The sequence below is a fragment of the Biomphalaria glabrata genome, chromosome 1 (genome assembly GCF_947242115.1).
Source record: "Biomphalaria glabrata chromosome 1, xgBioGlab47.1, whole genome shotgun sequence".
Classification (NCBI taxonomy): domain Eukaryota; kingdom Metazoa; phylum Mollusca; class Gastropoda; family Planorbidae; genus Biomphalaria; species Biomphalaria glabrata.
The window spans coordinates 73458208-73476679 of NC_074711.1; the positions used below are offsets into that span (position 1 = coordinate 73458208).

General features: G+C 35.6%; 2 protein-coding genes across 6 annotated transcripts in view; one reads left to right on the forward strand and one right to left on the reverse strand.

The window, feature by feature from the left end:
- Window positions 1-18472, reverse strand: part of LOC106074717 (focadhesin-like) — a 256547-nt gene that overhangs the window by 205672 nt on the left and 32403 nt on the right. For all 4 annotated transcript variants that reach the window (XM_056013337.1, XM_056013354.1, XM_056013344.1 and 1 more), the window contains 2 exons: window positions 10966-11034; window positions 4700-4854 (listed from right to left, as the gene is read on the reverse strand). In XM_056013337.1, the coding sequence (XP_055869312.1) occupies window positions 4700-4854; window positions 10966-11034 (224 nt within the window). The remainder of the gene's footprint in view (window positions 1-4699; window positions 4855-10965; window positions 11035-18472) is intronic.
- LOC106074694 (FMRFamide receptor-like) overlaps window positions 1-18472 on the forward strand; it is a 109331-nt gene that overhangs the window by 75977 nt on the left and 14882 nt on the right. The window lies entirely within an intron of this gene.

The following is an 18472-nucleotide window of genomic DNA, read 5'->3' on the forward strand; positions in this document are numbered from 1 at the left end:
TAAAACAAAACAAATGATCTCACGTTCGAATCGGTCTACACACTAGATCTAGTGACAAGTGGGTAGCTTGCCAACGTTTATGAAAGAAATAACTTTTCAGCAGTAACGTCTAGCAATTAAAAACATGTTCGTCATCTGCCCGTCCTCAAACCCAGCAAACAAAAGTATCATGACACAGTTTTACAGGTGAACGAGGCAGTCAATGTTCATCTTGGTGCTCCCTGTTAACAAACCCTGTAAACAGTAGTGTCCTTTCAGTACATCATAGATAACAATTGTGTCCTTTGAGAACATCATAGTTGACAATTGTGTCCTTTTAGTACATCATAGTTGACAATTGTGTCCTTTGAGTACATCAAGGATGACAATTGTGTCATTTGAATATATCATAGATAACAATTGTGTCCTTTGAGAACATCATAGTTGACAATTGTGTCCTTTTAGTACATCATAGTTGACAATTGTGTCCTTTGAGAACATCATAGTTGACAATTGTGTCCTTTTAGTACATCATAGATAACAATTGTGTCCTTTGAGAACATCATAGTTGACAATTGTGTCCTTTTAGTACATCATAGATGACAATTGTGTCCTTTTAGTACATCATAGTTGACAATTGTGTCCTTTTAGTACATCATAGATGACAATTGTGTCATTTGAATATATCATAGATAACAATTGTGTCCTTTGAGTACATCATAGATGGCAATGGTGTCCTTTGAATATATCATAGATGACAATTGTGTCCTTTTAGTACATCATAGTTGACAATTGTGTCATTTGAATATATCATAGATAACAATTGTGTCCTTTTAGTACATCATAGATGGCAATTGTGTCCTTTAAGTACATCATAGATGACAATTGTGTCATTTGAATATATCATAGATAACAATTGTGTCCTTTGAGTACATCATAGATGGCAATGGTGTCCTTTGAATATATCATAGATGACAATTGTGTCCTTTTAGTACATCATAGATGACTATTGTGTCCTTTGAGTAAATAATAGATGACAATTAAGTCCTTTCAGTACATCAAGGATGACAATTGTGTCATTTGAATATATCATAGATAACAATTGTGTCCTTTGAGTACATCATAGATGACAATTGTGTCCTTTGAGTACATCATAGATGACTATTGTGTCCTTTGAATAAATAATAGATGACAATTGTGTCCTTTGAGTACATCAAGGATGACAATTGTGTCATTTGAATATATCATAGATAACAATTGTGTCCTTTGAGTAAATCATAGATGGCAATTGTGTCCTTTGAGTACATCATAGATGACTATTGTGTCCTTTGAGTACATCATAGATGACTATTGTGTCCTTTGAGTACATCATAGATGACTATTGTGTCCTTTGAGTAAATAATAGATGACAATTGTGTCCTTTGAGTACATCATAGATGGCAATTGTGTCCTTTGAGTACATCATAGATGACAATTGTGTCCTTTGAGTAAATCATAGATGGATATTGTGTTCTTTAAGTACATCATAGATGGCAATAGTGTCCTTTGAGAACATCATAGATGACAGTTCATCAAATGTTATAAAAGTGAACCGTATTAATGACTAAAAAGTGATTCTTCAAATTGTTTCCCTTGTATCTACAAAAAAGGCAATTATATTTGATTTGGCTTAACAAATACTCCAAGGTTAATAGTGCTGTCGTTATGACAGTTTCAAAAGTAAATCATTTTGAAGAATTCTTCTGTGTGCATCAGCTACAAGCAAAGTGCCAACTTAACTACATTAAAACACACATATATATTGGGTTGGGTGGGGGGGGGGGGGGGCGAGATGTTTTGCTATTAATGAAAGCAAACAAGATTCTTATTTCTCTCTCTCTCTCTCTCTCTGTCACACACACACACACAGGCGCATGCACTTTCGCCCAGACTAAGAGGTCCAATCTCAGTTCACTTGGTTTTATTTAACAAAGTCAGCCTTACTTCCCACGCCCTCGTATGTAGACTTCGTCCTCCACCTACTTAGGTCCATCCTTTCACTCTGGACACTCGTTGCTATTTTGTCTGTACTCACCTATAAAACCCTTCCCCCTTTTCACTCTGGACACTCGTTGCTATTTTGTCTGTACTCACCTATAAAACCCTTCCCCCTTTTCACTCTGGACACTCGTTGCTATTTTGTCTGTACTCACCTATAAAACCCTTCCCCCTTTCACTCTGGACACTCGTTGCTATTTTGTCTGTACTCACCTATAAAACCCTTCCCCCTTTTCACTCTGGACACTCGTTGCTATTTTGTCTGTACTCACCTATAAAACCCTTCCCCCTTTTCACTCTGGACACTCGTTGCTATTTTGTCTGTACTCACCTATAAAACCCTTCCCCCTTTTCACTCTGGACACTCGTTGCTATTTTGTCTGTACTCACCTATAAAACCCTTCCCCCTTTCACTCTGGACACTCGTTGCTATTTTGTCTGTACTCACCTATAAAACCCTTCCCCCTTTCACTCTGGACACTCGTTGCTATTTTGTCTGTACTCACCTATAAAACCCTTCCCCTCGTCCCATTTTATTTTTTCTTGTCTGATTTTTTCCCCCTTTAGAAATGACCAGATCAATACCCAGGCTTATTTTGTTGTTGTTGATGTTGCTGCTGAGATAGAGCGTAGAAAGGGAGTGGGGGGCGGGGGTGAGAATTACACTGAAAAGAATGGATGAAAGTAATCAGGCTTGCTCGCTAGGTTTATGTTGAATGAGTATCAAACCAACGTCCATGGCAAACGAGGGAGTGTAGATGTGGTGAAAGAAACAAGACATGAATTTGTTTTCTCTCTTCAGTATTGAAACAGGTTTAGGGGCGTGTACAGTGGGCTACGTGTATCATACCCCATGAGACCCAAACCTGGTGTGGAAAGAATAGTGTGTGAGTGGAGTCGGAAAATAAATTCGCTTTATATGTAGGTGTGGGTAATATACAGGATTAATTCAACATAAACCTCTGCTCCAGGGATTGGGGAAGGAGAAAGTGGAAAGTGTTACTTGACAGATTTCCAGATCGAAATGGATTTTAAATGTATAACTCGAAGTCACCTGACCGGAAGCAGAAGTTAGCTGCAGTATGTTCAGAAACAGAAATAGATCAAAGCCAAAGACATATTAAGGAACTTAATAATAGTGTCATGTCTACGATAACAAATTTCACGATAAAGAGTAATAATTAGGAGATATTTTCGTCCACGATTTGTTTGTGCTTGTGATAGATTGTAATGGCATTGTAGAACACAATATATCGTGACGACAAACATTTGCTAGCACGATATTTGGCAGCCTAATATATTGCTATGTGTAGGGTAGCGCTGCAATAGAGCAGCGTTAAGCTTGAATATATAAAGAACCAATAGAGGGATTTAAATATCGAAGCATAGAGGTTTCACACATCTAAAAATGTCCTATTGTTCATGCTTATCAAAAAGTACATCTCCATGAACAATGTAACATTGTATACAAGCGACATTATCTGATAGTGTTATTTCTACCCCCAACGCTATTTACAACAACTGTACTACCACATTGCAGAAACAAAAAGCATCGTCACAAGCGCCTCGTATTCATAAGAATGTTTCTCCCTAATACGTGAACACTGTTATTAAGTTGGATGACTGATAACGAATAGGATGGCATGTGGCAAACACAACGCTCGAGTTTCTCTCAAACAAAAACAAAAGCCACTGACTGAAAATGGGTGGAGAATAATGATCAAATGAAAAAATACCGAGATTTATTGGGATTTGAACTCTTCTTTCCAACAGAGGTCGAGGTGAACGATCGGATTAATACTAATGGCTTAATTGTTCTATGTACACAGTAAGTTAGAACATACTTAATTTCCATATTTTTCTTCCAAGGCAGGTGTGAGAATTAGTTTTAAGTCAAACAGTCAGTCAGGGCTTTGGCGCTTATATATATATATATAATTTTATCTATAAATTGTTTCCTGCACATTATACATGCATATTTTATGAACGATTTATCTTATCTGTACATCCTTTTCGAATATCAATCAATGTATAATTAGAGCTAAGTCCCCGAACGTGCCATACTTAATTCTTTTTCTCCTAATCGACGATACCATCGTTGATTTTGACCTCATTAAATTAAATTAATGTTTACTTTATTAAAACTTGACTTTAAATTATATTTTTAAAAAGCATGCATTTCCCTTTAATTCTATACCAAATACAACATTTTCTGATAACAAACAACAAAGCTATTGAAGCTATTGAAGCTTAGTGGAATAGTAAATGAGCAAAATGAAGAATTCCTTCGAAAACGTGGAAAAATAATTACGGAGAGAAAGAGTTAAGAGGTATTTAGAAAATCATTCTGAATACCAATGAGAAAAAAAATCTGAAATCGTTTCTCTCTTCATGGAATAACATTAAGAGTCATTTGCTGAGTATAAACTGTTCTCTGTATATAATTCAAATATTATCTGTTGCAGTCTCTAGTTATTAACATATCAAACTTAGTTCCTACTTCCTTGCAAACTTCTCGTTCTGAGAATCTCGTGTGTGTGGGATTAGTCGCTGACATTCGTTATCCATTTATGCCCCGTCCACGTTTTCTTCCTCCCCCCCCCCTCTCCCCAACTAATTCTAGCAAGGAGCGGCTCAGCAAGTGCTATTAGCTCAAGCTGTAATCATGTCAGTATCAACTTACTTGCAAGAAGGGACACTGTTAAGTGTCGAGTTGAGCGCCAATGTCAAATCTAGGACGTCAGTCTCCACGAGGTGTAGGATAACCTGACCAGACAGCTGGGACTCGAGACTATCCGCTGACCCCAGACAGTCCAACAGTTGCTTGAGCTCTGGAATCTGGGGAAGAGAAGAGAGCATTCCAATTCAGACGCGATCTTAATTATATGACACATCCTATCTGACAAAACCTATCTGACACAACCTATTATTACCGAGGTGACATGTGCCTTCAGGGGTTACTTCGGTCTTTGGGATGTTCCTGAGGCAAAATAAATATAAAGATTTATCAGAATAACTTTTGCTTGTTTATTGTTTCTAAGCCCTTTTAAAGACTGGCCAAAGACGCAACGAACTTATCCATCAATTTGTACGATATTAAATAAATAGGTGTCCTAAGGATCTATATAAATAAGAACAACATTTGTATTACCTTAATTCACGTTGATTCGAGACGAATGTATATGTTTTAGAAACAACTTTATTTGTGGTAACAAAGTGTAAGGATAGGATTGACGTCTAGGTATGCTTTGAAGTTAGAGCTGATGACCCAAATTATGTTTCAAATAATTATTTAGGGGAAAAGATTGCAGACATCCTCTTTACTAAATAAAACACTTTCATTCTCCAAGTAGGCATCACAAAAAGATTGAACACACAATATTGTCAATAATAGATTCACAGATGAATTAAACATGAAGCTTGTAATTTATTAACTGAAGGACCCAGACACAAGCTTGTCTCCCCCTGTATAGGCTTCCAAGCAAAGTCTAGAAATAGAATCTTCTACAACCTTTCGGTACATGAAACCAATTATCTCCCCTTACACGTTTAATCTTTTATGTGTAAAATAGTGAATTCTTTAGAAATCAGTGTAGATAAACTTTCTGTTTGCACATTTCTTAAAACCTTGACGCTTACAGAACGTGACATAAAAGTCAAAATGTGAAGACTACCGGTCAGTTGATCCCCTTATGTTTTTCTAGCGTTGGAGGAGGTCAAGAAACGTGAGACACCTATCTTGTGTCAAAAACCCTTGCCATTAATAACATCGGGTTTTTTTTTTCCAATGGTGGCAAAGGAAGCAAAATGCAAAGACAAATTAAAGGTTCAGACGAATGACAACTATCCGTTTCGTCATGTTGATTTTTTTTCCTCAAACAAATCTGAGTTTAAGTTGTTTTTTTTTTGTTTTTTTTTTAATTCGTGAAGTTTTGAAGAGGCACGCTATCCTTCCAAAAGAAAGTTTGAGTGATGTCACATTGAACATATTGAGCTGATCGAGAAAGCTGCTGCTGTGACAGTTTGTTGATCAAATTTTGCTTGGCGGAGAGATACTAATTGTCACGTGGGGTGCACGTCAAGGTTGCCTGAAAAATGTAAACAGAAAGAAGTTTCCATAATTACTTCGTTAATTCGGTTGGGACTATTCTTGAACTCTCAGCTTCAAAAACTATATAAGAGGAGACGGGCTTTTCAGGGTCCTAAAGTTCAATATAAGCGAATTGACTCAAAATTAGGTAGACAGTTCTGGCTTTCAAATGGTGTGAACAAACTGGTTCGACACTGGGCGTAAAATAAAAGGCTAATGGATGCAGCGAAGAGACTTCAGGATAACGTGCTAGAAAGATTTGCAAACGTTTGACCTTGACTGGGGAAACGATGAATCAAAGAACTTTGGAGAATCCAGGTTACCCAAAACGCAAAGTTCAGCGACTCATTAACAAACCATTACTCCTAATTAGAATGGTTCAAATGTCTCTCCTGCACTAAACATAACGTTCTGTAGGCAACATTTCATATGTGTGTAACTCTTTCATCTGTTTCTCTAAATCAGGTCTTCAGTTCCCTTGGAAGAGCTGGATCACATTGGCGTGTCTACAAACACATCACAGAGAGCTATACATGACATGTATATATTGCTTTTAACGATCAGAATCAAGGCAAAAGACTTCAATGGCGTGTCGTGACAAATCGCTGTCAATCTAAATGCCACACATTTCTTTGTATCGGTTCTCTTTCCCCTTTCCTTGGCGGAGTGAGTGCTTGATGAAGTAGAAGATGTTATAACGAGCGCCGGCCATGCTCAACAATATTCTCACGTGAGATCTAGTCAAGAGTACTACTTGACAAAAGGTTGCTAACACAAGGAAGACACACATTCAGCCACCACCTCCTTAAAATTGATCACTACCGCAACCTAAAACCACAAACCATGTTGCGCAACAAAAAAAGCATGACTATCTTGAAACCTATATATTTAGTTGATACGATGATGACTATTTTAACCATCCGGCTGGGGAGGGGGGGTGGGGGGCTAAGAGTTTGCTAACTATACATTATATAAACGATTATAATAAAATGCATACGTTAGTAATGAACAGTTTGTTTAATTGAAAAATATATGGCTGTCTTGGCATGTCGAATGAGCAGCGGACTATTTTTTAGAAGGTCCTAGATTCGAATATTCAGGAAGTTTATAACCTGAAGATCGCATGAAACTAGCAAATCAAATCAAGTAGAAATCACAGCTCTGGCACAACAGAATAGACAAAGATTGTATATAAATTTGAAAAAAAAAAGAAGGTATCTATATTTATTTTTTTGTCAATAGAAAATCAAAGCTGGGGGTGCGTTGCCACGAGAAATACTGCATTCCTCATTTATCTTCGGACTCGAAGACAAGCCTTATTATTATTATTATTTTGGACTGGTATAATATCATTTCACTTGACTGAACTGGAGATAGTGAGGAACTACAGAAAAAATTGTTGTTCATTATCACAATTTTTGTTGTATCGAGACTTTAACAACGTTTAACTTTTTTCAAGGCAGACACTTAAACAGAAATCTCTTAATCACAATCACGACCAGGCCAATAAACAAAAAGTTCAGCATTCGACAAAATGTCAAGTGGAGAAAGAATTCATTAAACTCTTAGATTTCGTTCGTGCCTAGTTGCAGCTGAGACCACAAGAGCTCACCCTATTGTTTGCCACAGCACTTACCGCTGAGTAAATGCATTTGACTTTGGACAATATTTGAACCTGGATGACCCAGTGTATTTTGAAAAAGATCTTTGATGAATGTTTGGAACTCAGTGGGATGCAAGCACGTACTTCAATCGTGTCATGTACACAGACAGTAAAGTCAACTATAGAGTTTCATTAATGAAATAGTTTGCTGATATCTGCAGGAAGTTTATGTATCTGTGTCTATTGTAGTAGCGGATAATGTGAAGTACTCAGCGCTCTCTTCTAATTTCAACTAGCTTGCTGAAAACATCGCTTTATTTAGTATTACAAAAAAATTTAAGAGCTTCTGACTTGTTTTCTTTCTTCGCATGAGTGTTGATATTCTACGTTCTTATAACAAAGAGAAATGTCAATCGACTTTGATACATATATTAAACAGGTGCCGGCAAAGCTGACTGCTGGAATCAATTGTTGGTCGTATAAATAGTGCATTAACTTTCCGATTCTTTATTTGACAAATTTCTAAAAGCTGATAGATACAGTCATGAATTAAGACAGGATAACTACTGTCTACGCGTATCTATGTGTCAATCTATTCGTACATGTTAATTAGAGACTTAAACTCTGCCAAGTCTTTGGTTTTCTGGCTGATTCAGGCAACCCGTCCCATGCCCTTGTACGAATTTGTCCTAGAAAATGGAATATGAATTTTTTTCTTTAATCTTTGTGCCCTTACAACTAATATTGAAACTTTTAGTGTACAGATATTTTTAGTATATGGGCCTATGTACCTAAAGTACAAAGATCTATTTTTTTTAAATCATTAATTTAAAGGTATTGAAGTATTTTCCTTATAAATGTATGCTCACTCAAAAATGACCAAGGTGAATAACATGTTGTAGAAAAGTTTTGGCCCTCTCAGAGATTTTTTACAATTTTTGTTGCTCTCCAAGTCAAAAGGAATGCAGACCACTGCCTTAGAGAAATTGCCTTCAACGTTTACTCTAGCAATGGTCAATTCAATTCTGAACTTGGTCTGCTTTATAAACGTCACAATTAGAAATCTTCGTCGAGAAAAATTAAAATCAATCTTTAACAAGAATTTAATATACGACGGGTTTCAGCCAGCAGCCAAGATAAATATCCACTAACCATGACAGAATCAGGCAAGAACGCTTTTTTTTTGTAATTATTAAACCAAGCATGACGACATAGGTAGGTCACAATCTCTGTGGCGACAGGTTGTAGTAGATCTCTGTGATGATATAGCTAGTCTAAATCTATGATGACAAAGGTATATTTAAATCTATGATGACACACATAAATCTAGATCTCTTACGATGACATTCATCGCCATTGAAAACAATTAATGCGTAAATTGCATTGTCTGCCAGGCAAGACCGGTAGTGATTATTTATTTAGGTCAGTACCGCCCCCCCCCCCCCAACCTATTGCTCGTAGACCAATAAAAAGAAGTCAATACTACAATAAGCATTCCAAAATACCCAATATTAAGAGACTTAGAAATTAATAAATTCTCATTATCGCCTGCTTAGATCAAAAGATTTTAAAACACGAAAAAAAAAAGAAAACTGAGTTATCCTTTCCCTGTTTAGCTATAAAGAGCATCGCCCGCGGCCGTTGAAGCAGAGATGGGTCTATAATAACTGGTCCTCGGGTCATGTTCGGCATCCACAACCTGTTTTCTTCAATAACAGCGCCGTCTGTGTGTGGGGGGGGGGGGGGGAAGTGGTACAACCTATTGGAAATGGGCAGAAGTGGAATGGAAAGAGGAGAGGGGGACCAGGCTTATCGAGCTATTTGTCTTCTTGTCGCATATTCCTCACTCCCCCCCCCCTTTTTCATCCAAGTCCGGACGTTCCCAAACAAAATAAACAAAAAAAATATAAACATTATGGCCTGAAAACGCCCTTTTTCCAATGTTGATACTACGTGACTAAGTGCGGAGCTAGTATCTAAATCACATAACAAACACTTGGGTGTAGTGGTACGACTAACATCTACTGTGTCTGAATAATGCAAATGAAGACTATTCTTCTTTCCCATCCTACTACAAGTAGTTGAGATCAAACAGATACCCTGGAGTAACCCAGAGATAACAAACTGGTCAAGGATTTGTTTTTTATGTATGTAACATAGTCCAACGTTGTCAATTTCAGTGGCTTGGAATGGAGTTCATCAAATGGATTCAATGCTTACATGATGTGACATGAAGTGTTTCTTATTTGTAAGATTTTTTGTAGAAGCAAGCATAAACAATTTATATGGTGGCTGAATGGTAAAACCATTAACTTTGAATTACGGGATTCTTAAAACGCCCCTGAATCCATCCATCTCTTTTACCTGACATTAGTTGGAGAAAATAAAGTCGGTTGGTCATTGTGCTGGCCACATGACAAACTTTTTAACCGTCTGATATAGAAACAGATGAACTTAACATAATCTGCCGAAAAGATGTCGCAAGTTTTTTTTTAACTTACTTCTCTCACTTTGCATCAATCTCTTTTCTTACTGTAATCTATCTTTTTTATTACTTTACATCTCTTTTCTTACTTTACATCTCTTTTCTACGTCACATTTATCTCTTTTCTACTTCACATCTATCTCTTTTCTTACTATACATCTATCTCTTTTTACTTTACATCTATCTCATTTCTTACTTTACATCTATCTCTTTTCTTACTTTACATCTCTCTTTTTTAGTTTACATATATCTCTTTTCTTACTTTACATCTCTCTTTTCTTACTTTACATCTATCTCTTTTCTTACTTTACATCTATCTCTTTTCTACTTCACAGCTATCTCTTTTCTACTTCACATCTATCTCTTTTCTTACTTTACATCTCTCATTTCTTACTTTACATCTATCTCTTTTCTTACTTTACATCTATCTCTTTTCTTACTTTACACCTATGTCTTTTCTTACTTTACATCTCTCTTTTTTAGTTTACATCTATCTCTTTTCTTACTTTACATCTCTCTTTTCTTACTTTACACCTATCTCTTTTCTTACTTTACATCTCTTTTCTTACTTTACATCTATCTCTTTTCTTACTTTACACCTATCTCTTTTCTTACTTTACATCTCTCTTTTCTTACTTTACACCTATCTCTTTTCTTACTTTACATCTCTCTTTTCTTACTTTACATCTATCTCTTTTTTTACTTTACATCTCTATTTTCTTACTTTACATCTATCTCTTTTCTTACAAACACAAACACAAATGTGCTCACTTCTTGGTTGCCTTCCTGCACGCGTGTTGTACATTTCTTGAGCAAGTCTTGGGACAGCTTGCATAGACACTGTCAAGAAAACAAATAGAAAAACCATGTCAATGCACTAAACTATAAATTATAAGCACATTATCTAGAGTTAGGTACGATGTGAAGAAAAGTCTTAGTGCATCGCACCATGCGTTATGAAGTTCTCCTTTTGCCCATATTTGCTTGTTCATCTTATAATAAAAACAGCGAATTCGTTTTTTTTTAAAGATTTGGTCACATTTATATTGTGGTGGTGGTGTTTTTTTTAATAGTAAAAACATTGTTTGTTGTTGTTTTTTAATAGTAAAAACATATTTTGTTGTTGTTTTTTAATAGTAAAAACATTGTTTGTTGTTGTTTTTTAAGGCAGAGATGAATATGGATGGATTCCAAATTCTATTTATTTATTTATTTATTATTTTTAAAAAATGTTGCCCAATGCCATTAAGTCAGGGAGGCTTTATTGTACAGTATACAATTTTAATAAATTGACATACTGCAAAAAAAAAAGTTTCCTTCTCTGTTTGCCACTCTTCTCTGTTGAAAACTAATAATGACACTTTCAATTCGAGGTTCAAGGTCTTTTATAAGTCGCACATGTAAAGGTTGAAAAGATCTAGATCACCAAAGATTGTTTCTACAATAATCACACTCAAGGTAATATACAAATACACATACACTGTAGAATATAAACACACTAAGACAAAGACATCCAAAGTGTTTTATTGGCTAATTGAAACCGAGATGATATTTGATGAACAGTTTATTACATCACATTTCTTACACGCTTCTTACACTTTCAATTACATAGACCTTTATGTCTCTTTTAAAATGGGGATTTTTTTAAATGGTCGGCTCGGAAAAAAAAAAAAGCCTCTTGAAAAATCCTAACCTGACTTGATCGAACTCGGCCAATCAATGTGATACCATGACCTAAAATGAGCTTACGCAATTGTCTTTAATTCAAATTAGAAGAAACATTGAAAAAAAAAACCCACTAACACAGACGCTCACAAAACACAGAGGAGACTGGTATAATGTCAACAAGGCTAGATACTGGCTCTGACCACACACTGTTAATGTATTTCAATGTCTATTTAACAATGGAAGCCAAAAATAGGGCTTTGCTTGTTGTAGTGTAGATAAATTCATTATGATATTCAAACTATAAAAAAACAACCCGGTATTCAAACAATGAAAATTGACAATTATTTTGGCCTATCAAGGACATTACATAGCTGAATTGAACAGCTCGTTTCTGTGCCTATTAAAGGATAACAAAACCTGGCCAACAGGCGATGAAGGTAATGAGCCGCTATGGCTATGCCATTAAACTGCTGCCAATGTGGCTAAGTCGAGGCCAGATAAAAAAAATAAAAATCCGGTCTATTGATGGTGAAAGAAAGTTGACGTCATGGGAAGACAAAAAAAAACAAAAAAAAAGAAAGATCGCGACTAGGTCTAATACTACGGAGTGAAAACTAGCTAACAAATTAAAAAAGAAAAAAAATGTATTCATCCTTTATTTTTTTAATCTATTTCAAGCCAAAGTAATGGGTCACCCTGTAGTCTAGGCCTACTGGATGCAAACATTCTCTTTCAATAGAGTCGTCCAATTCGAGAAACAGATCAGTTTGAGCTGAAAGAATGTGTGTAAAAGTAAATGTATAGTCATTGCATTCTTGTGTTTGCAAGGTCATTAGCTCCATACAGCTAGTCCAGCTTAAGATTTTCTAAATGCATGTGTTCAACATAACTTATTTCTGCAAGAAACAGACTTTCTAAATGCATGTATTTAATATAACTTTATGTCTGCAAGAACCAGGCTTTCTAAATGCATGTATTTAATATAACTTTATGTCTGCAAGAACCAGGCTTTCTAAATGCACGTATTTAATATAACTTTATGTCTACAAGAACCAGGCTTTCTAAATGCACGTATTTAATATAACTTTATGTCTGCAAGAACCAGGCTTTCTAAATGCATGTATTCAATATAACTTTATGTCTGCAAGAACCAGGCTTTCTAAATGCATGTATTTAATATAACTTTATGTCTGCAAGAACCAGGCTTTCTAAATGCATGTATTCAATATAACTTTATGTCTGCAAGAACCAGGCTTTCTAAATGCATGTATTTAATATAACTTTATGTCTGCAAGAACCAGGCTTTCTAAACGCACTTATTCCTATTCAAGTCTCATAGACTGTCTGTAAGCCCAGATCTAAGTTAACATAGTGACTTCAAGTGAAGGGGAGAGTGTGAGACAGCCACGGAGAAAGTGAATGAGACTAACCAGGTCCTAGAGTCAACTAATCGGATCAAGTTCTCAGTTAACAGCTCGGCCGGCAGACGACCAGTGCTTTTAATTCGGCTGGGATAATGAAATGTAATCCCGGTTACTCAAACTTGGTTGTCCTTTTGTTTTGGTTCCTACCCCCCCCCCCCCTCCACCCCGGGGCCACGTAAGGGAATGAAAGACTAGAGCTTGACTTGGAAGGGGACGGTACTCGTATTTTTTAAATGTTAATAATTCAATGTTTCGGTCATCTCTATATGACAGGATGACCCCTCGGTTAATCTAGTCCACTTTAATTTTTCATTGGGCGAAATGTAAAGAAATTAAAACACTTTCAATATGAGTGTGATATTAAAAAAGTTCTTCAAGAGATTAATTTCCTATTAAGGCAGCCTCGACCCACGGACTTAGCCTGGTGTTACGTCAGTAGCTTTACAACTCTAGACTCTTCTTCTTATTTGTCCAGTGTAAAGAACGTTTAGCCATTGTGTTTGTAGACTTCACAACTTTGTTTTGTTGGTTTGTTGGTTATAAATGTTTGGGTAGATTTTATGTCAACTTTGATCCCGTGTTTCTAACAATGTTATTACAAAACAAATCTACACTTTTCTGTAAAAACAACAACAACACTATTTTCTCGTACTTCTTGCTTACATTGCAAACTCATTGTATACTTGTGTTGAACAGTACGTTATATTTGTCCTTCTTTATTCATTACAACAGAAATAATGTAAATGTACATTGTGAAATCTGCCGGTGTGACAATGATTTAAAAAAAATTAATTTAATACTTGTAACTTTATTATAGCAAAAACTTTTCTGCATTATGTAAGCCTGCAATATGTCATCAAAAAAAGGAAACACATTGTGTTTACAAAGCTTATAGCAATGTTTCTGTCTGTCTGGTAAAACGTTTGAACATGTATTTTCTCCCATTTCCCATTCTTGAATAAAGTTAAAACTTTGCACAATTATTTATTGAACCTGACAAGACATGAATCAATAAAAGAAAAAACTACAAAATTGGTTAATTAAATGTTGGTGATTAATTTTTTGTTTTATTTCGAAATAAGGCAGCTACTAACTGCTACTTAGTGAGAGATTATTACGTTTTGACACGTTTTTTCTCTTCCTATTCTGGGATAAAGTTGAAACTTTGCATCATTACTCATAGGACGATAACAATACACGAATCAATCAAAAAATTAACCAATTAGTTAATCATTTAGTACTAATTAATTAATTTTGTTTCATATAGCAGAAAGGAAACTAATAAACCATGAAATTTTCAGATAAATGATAGTAATTAGTGTTATTTCCCCTTATATATGTTCTGGATTTTAAAAAGTATTTTTTCTTTTGCTTGTTTTTAATTGAAATTTATATTTAGAATCATAGCCTTGGTTAGGCCAATAAAAGAATATGCATCCTCCGTTTGGGACCCCTCAACTCAAGAAAACAGATTAAGAAACTGGAACAGACACAAAATAGAGCATTGAGATTCATAACAAACGAATATTCACATTTGACTAGAGTAACAACCTTTGGTAAAATCACTAAATTTAGAAAGCCTTCAGGACAAAAGACTCAAAAGTAAAGTAGTAATTATACATAAAACATTGAACCATAATCTTCAAATACAAAAACAAAATTTAATAAAATACTCTGAAAGACACAAAAATAGAGGAATATTCCCCGTTCCATATGCTAGGACAAATTTATTCAAATACTCCTTCTTCCCTAGTGCTATTAGAGCATGGAATGGGTTGCCTGAACTAGCCAGGAAAACCAGTGACTTGGCAGAATTTAAGTCATTGGTTAATATGCATGACTGAATGCATGACACGTAGGACGTAATCATTTTCTTTTTTGAAGTAGCGTCTGTATTATATAAGATAAGAAGATAAGGTAGCTCAGAATTGGCTTCAAAAAGATTTTTTTTTCGACTTATTTAAACTGCAAAACTAAATGTCCCCCCCCCCCCCAAAAAAAAAAATAATAATTTCTAAACAAAAATGAGACAAATCATTATCAGAGATTGGTTTTGTAGCACGGTGAAGTGTTCATCTCTATTTTATTGTTCATAATGTCCATCGCATTGAATACCGTTGTGTTCAACAGATGTCTCGCGTACGTGTGATTATATGTTGAGACTGACTGACTCATTCAGCAGATCCAAGTCGTCAACACAATGTAGCGGGGGAGGGGGGGGTGAGTGCATGTGGTGATGTTGATGGTGCATGCAGTGGTGATGTGTTGATATAGGTGGTCGAGTGTATGGAGTATGTAGTGACGTGCTGTTAGAGTTGGAAGCGTCGATTATGTATGCAGTGGTGATTTGTTGATAGAGTTGTTGTTGATGTATGCAGTGTTGATTTGTTGATAGAGTTGTTGTTGATGTATGCAGTGGTGATTTGTTGATAGAGTTGTTGTTGATGTATGCAGTGTTGATTTGTTGATAGAGTTAGTGTTGATGGTGTATGCAGTGGTAATGTGTTGATTGAGTTGGCGGTGTTGATGGTGTATACAGTGGTGATTCGATATAAACTGGTGGTGTTGATGGTGTATACAGTGGTGATTTGATATAAACTGGCGGTGTTGATGGTGTATACAGTGGTGATTCGATATAAACTGGTGGTGTTGATGGTGTATACAGTGGTGATTCGATATAAACTGGTGGTGTTGATGGTGTATACAGTGGTGATTCGATATAAACTGGTGGTGTTGATGGTGTATACAGTGGTGATTTGATATAAACTGGTGGTGTTGATGGTGTATACAGTGGTGATTTGATATAAATTGGTGGTGTTGATGGTGTATACAGTGGTGATTTGATAGAGTTGGTAGCGTTGATGGTGTATACAGTGGTGATTTGATATAAACTGGTGGTGTTGATGGTGTATACAGTGGTGATTTGATAGAGTTGGTAGCGTTGATGGTGTATGACTATCCACTGACTCCATAAAGTGATAAAAGTAGTTGAATAAAACTAAAACCTTTAGCTAGCCGGTGTCTTTTTGCTACTAAACAGAACTACTTAAGTAATGGCAGATCTAGTCGACCCAATGTTAAAATGATTTTTTTTACAAAGTTTTTATCGACTCACTCTGTCTTTCTGACTTCCTGTATGGTAAAAAGTGTGCACACGTTATTTTTCTCACACCTATTCTCGGATCAAGCTGAAACCTAGCACAACTATTCTTTGACTTAGACAAGACATGAATCAATAAAGAAAATGCAACCAATAAGACAATTAATTACTGGTAATTCATTATTTTGTTTAATAGCAACAAGGGAAACTAGTACTTCAGTATTCACAGATATGTTTAAATTTGTTTTGTTTAGTTCCCTTAAATAATTGTTAACGCTATTTCTCCTTCACGTATTCTCCGATTGAGTTGATACTTTCAATAATTATTTATTGTACATAACAAAAAAATGAATCAATAAACACGGATACCAAATTAGTCAATGAACTATTGGTAATTAAATATTTTGTTTGATATCGAATAACGGATATAACTTGTACATTTATTGGTAGATATAGTTTTAAGGACAAAGTTCCTATCCTGTAGATACGTATATGTATTACATAAATATGTAAAATAAATATTAGTTTGCTTTTTTAAATTTGCTGTAACAATTTTAAAGTGTAAAAAAAATAAAAAAACGATGTTAAGATAAATTGTGAATTGTATAAGACTTGGTAATCGACATTTTAGGAGTTGGGTAGAGGTAGAGGTGTAGAAAGTTTCCATCTGATCCTTGACTGGATGCATGCTAAGCGGGAAATGATTTTCAGAGAATGGTGAAAAACTTTCCTCTGCCAGCGTGTCCGTCAGTCACAAAGAACTGAGTGATCTCGCCTTCAGGCACAGAGTGTACGCCAATAGCAGCTTGATATTTGCAGCACGTCAGTACCTCATGGCAGACATGTTAATGTATCATTCAAGTCAAGGATAATTGACACTTCATGCTTCGTCTTTCTATTGCTATTCAGTTTCTAGTGTAAACGTTTGGGACACGACCTGTACCAAAGGACAGAAATGGGCGTCCCAGCAACCTCTCCGTCCCCTTACAGCCCCTCCTTTTTTTTCTATCTTAAAAACAATTTTTGTCTCGCAGCCTTAGACAACAATTTTCCACTGTTGATTGTTTTAAAAAGAAAAGCATCCACATCTGCCAGGCTTTACTTAATTTAGCGTTTCTCAATCTGTCGTACATGTGGGGATAATCTGAGGCACACTGCAAGGCAATTGGCATAAGAAACTATGGTCATAGCTGACTCCAGTTCTAAAGAAGAGAGAACAACAAACTTAAGTACTTGTGATAAGGTTTAGCAAAGAGAAGGGCTACTTAAAGAGAGATAGCGGCGGAATCAAATTGAAACAAAAAGAAACAAAATGTATTCGAATGTTGTATAAGAAGGAGTCAATAAAGGCAGTAAACCTGTATGACATCATTACTGAAGGACAGCATTATTATAGTGTTGTTGAGACTTTTCATTTATATTTTAAAAAGTCATTGGAGCTTATGTATTAGTTTCAGATAATCTGAAATTAGATGTTAGTTTGAATATACGAAGCCATTATATATATAATTTCAAAATGCTTATGTATCTGTAAGTTCTATCGTGGTTCAATGAAACATTGTTTGCAATGCTTATATCAACACACTCTGTCTGTCTGTCTGTTTGTCTGGTACAAATTTTGAACACGTTATTTCTACCACACCCATTCTCGGATCAAGTTGAAACTTTACACAATTAGTTATTGACAAGTTATTGTACCTAACAAAACATGAATCAGTTTTTAAAAAAATAACCAATTAGTCAATAAATCACTGGTAATTAATTATTTTGTATGATATCGAAAAAGATAAATAAATTCTACATTATTGAGAGATATAGTTGATACGCTTGTGTTTATATTTTTATATTTCGCTTGTTTTCTATGCTCTAGCTCCCTCCCTTCCACCCACACTCTCATTCTGTACGGAACATGAAGGGCTATGTCATCAAACTATTTGTTAGGCTGGAACTAAGCGAAGTTATTTGTCAAGTTCTATTCAAAACGTCGCTTATGCCGAACCCCCGTTAGAGTTCCTGCTAAACAATCCATGGTCGTTGTTATTCCAGCATCTCTATAAACCAGCATCTTCATTGTCACTGTAATTTA